This window comes from Rhinopithecus bieti, unplaced genomic scaffold, assembly GCF_001698545.2.
Source record: "Rhinopithecus bieti isolate Rb0 unplaced genomic scaffold, ASM169854v2 scaffold_42598, whole genome shotgun sequence".
Classification (NCBI taxonomy): Eukaryota; Metazoa; Chordata; class Mammalia; order Primates; family Cercopithecidae; genus Rhinopithecus; species Rhinopithecus bieti.
In genome coordinates, this window is record NW_016817168.1 from 133,649 (window position 1) to 139,576 (window position 5,928).

A 5,928-nucleotide genomic window follows, 5' to 3' on the forward strand; every position below is an offset into this window, starting at 1 on the left:
GTTTTTTGTTTTTTGTTTTTGAGACGGAGTCGCGCTCTGTCGCCCAGGCTGGAGTGCAGTGGCGCGATCTCAGCTCACTGCAAGCTCCGCCTTCCAGGTTCACGCCATTCTCCTGCCTCAGCCTCCCAAGTAGCTGGGACTACAGGCACCCATCACCTCGCCCGGCTAATTTTTTTGTATTTTTTAGTAGAGACGGGGTTTCGCCGTGTTAGCCAGGATGGTCTCGATCTCCTGACCTCGTGATCCGCCCGTCTCGGCCTCCTAAAGTGCTGGGATTACAGGCTTGAGCCACCGCGCCCGGCCTTTTTTTTGTTTTTTTTAAGACGAAGTTTCGCCTTGTTGCCCAGGCTGAAATGCAATGGCATGATTTCGGCTCACTGCAACCTTCGCCTTCCGGGTTCAAGTGATTCTTCTGTCTCAGCCTCCCGAGTAGAGGGGATTATAGGCACATGCCACCACGCCTGGCTAATTTTTGTGTTTTTTGTAGAGACAGGGTTTCAGCATATTGTTCAGGCTGGTCTTGAACTCCTGACCTCAGGTGATCTGCCCACCTCGGCCTCCCAAAGTGCTGGGATTACAGGCATGAGCTATAGTGCCCGGTCCCAGAAAAGGTTTTATCTAAGTGTAGAATTATGCCAACAAGTCCAGCTAAGAAGGGCAGCCTAGGCAGAGTGCATGGCCTGTGCAAAGGCTGAGGCTTCAGTGTATTGAGGAGCTGAGGTCTACAGGAGGGGCGGGAGGGGACCTCTGGGCCGGAGGCTGTCTGTGACACTCCAGCTCTGCATAATCACTGGACCTGGGTCCTAGGCCTGGCTCTGCGGCTGTGAGCACGTCCTCCCACTTTGTGGAGCCTCAGTTGCCTCATCTGTATAATGGGACTGATAAGAGTGGGCACCTGGCGGTCCACTGTGGGGGCTTGACTCTGCCTCTTGGGGAAGGGGTGGGGGCAAGGGGAGGATGTTGACTCCTCTGAGTCCCTTCCCCAACAGAAGGAGCATTTCTACCAGAGGCAGCACCGGCTGCCCGAGCCCTCCTGCCCAGAGCTGGCCACACTCACCAGCCAGTGTCTGACCTATGAGCCAACCCAGAGGCCTTCATTCCGCACCATCCTGCGTGACCTCACCCGGCTGCAGCCCCACAGTGAGCTCCATCCCAGTGCTGGGACCCTGGGGAAGTGGGACGGGGCTGGGATCCCTGCTGTATGCCTACAGCGCACGAGAGGTGTCTGCACAGTGGTTCAGGGTGTGTGCGAATTTCTTGCAGTGGCATTCATAAGCATGCCCTGCCTGGCTGCCCTGAGCTCTCCTTTATTTATTATTAATTAATTTATTTATTTATTTTGCGATGGAATCTTGCTCTGTCACCCAGCCTGGAGCACAGTGACGCGATCTTGGCTCACTGCAACCTCCACCTCCTGGGTTCAAGCAATCCTCCCACCTCAGCCTCCCAAGTAGCTAGGATTACAAGCACGTGCCACTATGCCCGGCTAATTTTTGTATTTTTAGTACAGGTGGGATTTTGCCATGTTGGCCAGGCTGGTCTCAAACTCTAGACCTCAAACTATCTATCTGCCTCAGCCTCCCAAATTGCTGGGATTACAGGTGTGAGCCACTGCGCCTGGCCTCCTTAATGTTTTGTCTGGGGAGAGACACAACTTCTTTGGTTTAGGGATGTAGACCCTTGCAGTTTTTTTTTAATTTTTGTATTGTTTTCTTTAAAAAATTAATACGTTATTTTATTTCTTTTTTTTTGTTTTGAAACGGAGTCTCACTCTGTCGCCAGGGTGGAGTGCAGTGGTGCAATCTTGGGTCACTGCAACCTCCACCTCCTGGGTTCAAGTAATTGTCCTGCCTCAGCCTCTCGAGTAGCTGGTACTACAGGCGCCCGCCACCATGCCTGGCTAATTTTTTTATTTTTAGTAGAGACGGGAATTCACCATGTTGGCCAGGATGGTCTCGATCTCTTGACCTCGTGATCCACCCGCCTCAGCCTCCCAAAGTGCTGGGATTACAGGCGTGAGCCACTGCGCCTGGCCTATTTTCTTTTTCTTTCCTTCTTTCTTTCTTTCTTTTTTTTTTTTTTAGATGGAGTTTTGCTCTTGTTGCCCAGGCTAGAGTGCAATAGCGTGATCTCAGCCCACTGCAACTTCCGCCTCCCGGGTTGAGCAATTCTCCTGCCTCAGCCTCCCGAGTAGCTGGGATTACAGGCGTCCACCACCATGCCCAGCTAATTTTTGTATTTTTAGTGGAGACGGGGTTTCACTATGTTGGCTAGGCTGGTCTCAAACTCCTGACCTCAGGTGATCCACCCTCCTCAGCCTCCCAAAGTGCTGGGATTACAGGCATGAGCTACTGTGCCCAGCCTCATATGCCATTTTCAACTGGTCATATCATATTTTTCTTTCTCTTTTTTGTTTTAAAAACCAGGTCTTGCTATATTGTCCAGGCAGGAGTGTGGTGGCTATTCACAGACACGATCATGGCTCACTGCCGCCTGGAACTCCTGAGCTCTAGGGATCCTCCTGCCTCAGCCTCCCAAAGTGCTGGGATTACAGGTGTCAGCCACCATACCTGACCAGTTTTTCTCTTTTCTCTATGAAATATCTGTGCCTTCTATCCAGTCTCAGAACTTCCAGATGTCAGGTTTTTCTGTTTTTTCTCTTTCTTTTCTCTTTCTTTCTTTCTTTCTTTCTTTTCTTTCTTTTCTTTCTTTTCTTTCTTTCTTTCCAGACAGTCTCTCTCTGTAGCCCAGATTCACTGCAGCCTCAAAACTCCTGGGCTCAAACGATCCTCCTACCTCAGCCTCCTGAGTAGCTGGGACCACAGGCACGCGCTGCCACACCTGGCTGATTTTATTTTATTTTATTTTTAACTTTTTTTGTAGAGATGGGGTTTCACCATGTTGTCCAGGCTGGTCTCGAACTCCTGGGCTCAAGTGATCCTCCCGCCTCAGCCTCCCAAACAGATGTCAGTTTTGATGCAGCCAACTCTGCATCATTTTGGACAGTAAGTGGACTCTTTCAGCTGTTGCAGGAAAAAGTTTTCTTACCTCTGGGATCGGATCCTGGGGTAGCTGTGGCTGGCTTTGTGACTCCCAAGTGTGTGCCTGCTGGGGAAAGGATCGGGGTCAGGCCTTTACGAACCGCAGCTCTTCCAGATCTTGCTGACGTCTTGATTGTGAACCCGGACTCATCGGCGTCAGACCCTACGGTTTTCCACAAGCGCTATTTGAAAAAGATCCGAGATCTGGGCGAGGTGAGGGAGGGGCCCGGGCTGCTAAAAGGCCCACCTGGTCGGGGAGGAGTTTGGGAGTTGAGGATAAATACCTGCCTAAGGTGATTCTCAGGAGATGTGGGTGGGACCCTCCCTGGCCTAGGTGCCACAGAGTCTTAATAGCGCGGAGTGGGCTGGGCCTGGGGTATTCCGAAAGGATCTGCCTGGAGGAGTGGCCTGGGAAATCAGGGGTTGGGGAAGTGGTGCAGGGATTGGGGAGGTGGAGCTGACCCTGGTGCGCTCCCGACCAGGGTCACTTCGGCAAGGTCAGTTTGTACTGCTACGATCCGACCAACGACGGCACTGGCGAGATGGTGGCGGTGAAAGCCCTTAAGGCAGACTGCGGCCCCCAGCACCGCTCGGGCTGGAAGCAGGAGATTGAGATTCTGCGTACGCTCTATCACGAGCACATCGTCAAGTACAAGGGCTGCTGCGAGGACCAAGGTGGGCGGGGCCCGGCGAGCCCTAGATACTCGAGGGGGGTTGATTAGAGCGTGGGGGGGGTGTGGCCTTGTGGGCGGGGCCAGTCTGGCCTAGCCAATTAGACACTCTCAACCCCAGGCTGCAGGACGCGATTCTTGGCAGCTGGGTGAGCGTGGTCAGGCTGCCTCCTTCCTATCTGGGGGGTGTTACCTGCTGGGGCCAGGATGGACGGGAGCCACCAGCAGCTCCCTCAAGTGAGAATGGGGTTCTGGATGGGTCCATCCCACCTGAGGACTGGGTCTGGTGTGCGCGGGTCTTGGCCTTCCCTCCCGACCTTGGAGGGGCTCTGCTGGGCTCAGGGTAGGCGGTCCCCGGCCCGCCGTTTATCGTCCCCCACCGGGGCCGCCCCTCTCCGCGGCAGGCGAGAAGTCGCTGCAGCTGGTCATGGAGTACGTGCCCCTGGGCAGCCTCCGAGACTACCTGCCCCGGCACAGCGTGGGGCTGGCCCAGCTGCTGCTCTTCGCCCAGCAGATCTGCGAGGTGGGTCGGCCCCGCCCCTGCTTCTGGAGCTTGCCCCTTCCTCTTCATCTTGGGCTGGCCTCAGCTGTCGGGTGCAGTCTGCTCTCACGCTCCGCCCCTGCTTATTTGCCCAGGCCCTCTTGTCCTTGCGCTGACCTCCGAATTGGTCGGCTCGCTCAGCCACACCCCCTCCCCCAAGGGACCATGCACTGCAGGCTTGGCGCCTCCCAACTCGCCCTCCTGCCCAGAGTTGCTAGTCTAGCCCCGTCCCTGCTTTCTGGCTTAACCTCCTTTTGCTTGGTGCCACATGCCATCCAGCCCTCTCCAGCGGCCGGGTAGCCACAGGCCTGACCTGACTGTCCCCCAGCCTTCCTGGCTGCTCAGGTCCTGCAGTCGCCCCCGGCCGAAACCCGCCCTATTGAAACTGACGAGCCCTGCCCCGCCCCCAGGGCATGGCCTATCTGCACGCACAGCACTACATCCACCGAGACCTAGCCGCGCGCAACGTGCTGCTGGACAACGACAAGCTGGTCAAGATCGGGGACTTTGGCCTAGCCAAGGCCGTGCCCGAAGGCCACGAGTACTACCGCGTGCGCGAGGATGGGGACAGCCCCGTGTTCTGGTGACCAGGCGGGGTGCAGTCTGAGGGGGTGCTGGGGTCACTTGGAACAGGCAGGGTGGAGTGGACGGATGCTGAGTCTCATGACGGCATGGTCTCGGTGAAGTGCGTGTGGGGGTGGGGCCTATGGAGGCAAGGGGCTGTGTATAGAGTGCAACTTGGCCTTGTGAGCAGGGTTAACCCGGCCTAGGCAATGAACACCTCACCCCGCTCAGGCTGCGCTCTTTAGGGTGGGTCCCAACTGAGCCCAGAGGGTCCTTCAGTCTCAGGTGAGGGCTTCAGCCTGGTCTGATCCCCCAACCCTCAGTGCAGCCCCCCGAGGCCTGAGTGCCCCCCTTCCCCTAGGTATGCCCCAGAGTGCCTGAAGGAGTATAAGTTCTACTATGCGTCCGATGTCTGGTCCTTCGGGGTGACCCTGTATGAGCTGCTGACGCACTGTGACTCCAGCCAGAGCCCCCCCACGGTGAGAGCCAGGCCCGCAGCCCCACCGGGAGTTTGCTAGGGCAATTAGAAAACCATGTAAGGCCGGGCACGGTGGCTCAAGCCTGTAATCCCAGCACTTTGGGAGGCCAAGACGGGCGGATCACGAGGTCAGGAGATCAAGACCATCCGGGCTAACCCGGTGAAACCCCGTCTCTACTAAAAAATACAAAAAACTAGCCGGGCGAGGTGGCGGGTGCCTGTAGTCCCAGCTACTCGGGAGGCTGAGGCAGGAGAATGGCGTGAACCTAGGAGGCGGAGCTTGCAGTGAGCTGAGATGGCGCCACTGTACTCCAGCCTGGGCGACAGAGTGAGACCATGTAGTTAGGCCGGGCGCGGTGTGGCTCACACCTGTAATCTAGCACTTTGGGAGGCCGAGACGGGCGGATCACTTGAGGTCAGGAGTTCAAAACCAGCTTGGCCATCATGGTGAAACCCCGTCTCTACTAAAAATACAAAAAAATTAGCTGGGCATGGTGGTGTGTGCCTGTAATCCCTGCTACTCGAGAGGCTGAGGCAGGAGAATCGCTTGAACCCGGAGACCGAGGTTACAGGGAGCCCGAGATCATGCCACCACACTCCAGCCTAGGTGACAAGAGGGAGACTCCATCTCAA

The 5,928-nt window shown here is 56.1% G+C and overlaps 1 protein-coding gene across 5 annotated transcripts in view; it reads left to right on the forward strand.

The window, feature by feature from the left end:
- The window catches only part of TYK2 (tyrosine kinase 2), a 31,842-nt gene that overhangs the window by 22,983 nt on the left and 2,931 nt on the right, over positions 1–5,928 (forward strand). For 2 of the 5 annotated variants that reach the window (XM_017855924.1, XM_017855925.1), the window contains exons 18-23: positions 990–1,140; positions 3,148–3,254; positions 3,524–3,716; positions 4,117–4,235; positions 4,664–4,836; positions 5,179–5,296. In XM_017855924.1, coding sequence (XP_017711413.1) covers positions 990–1,140; positions 3,148–3,254; positions 3,524–3,716; positions 4,117–4,235; positions 4,664–4,836; positions 5,179–5,296 — 861 coding nt within the window. The remainder of the gene's footprint in view (positions 1–989; positions 1,141–3,147; positions 3,255–3,523; positions 3,717–4,116; positions 4,236–4,663; positions 4,837–5,178; positions 5,297–5,928) is intronic. The other 3 variants (XM_017855926.1, XR_001882215.1, XM_017855927.1) reach the window with 3 other exon arrangements.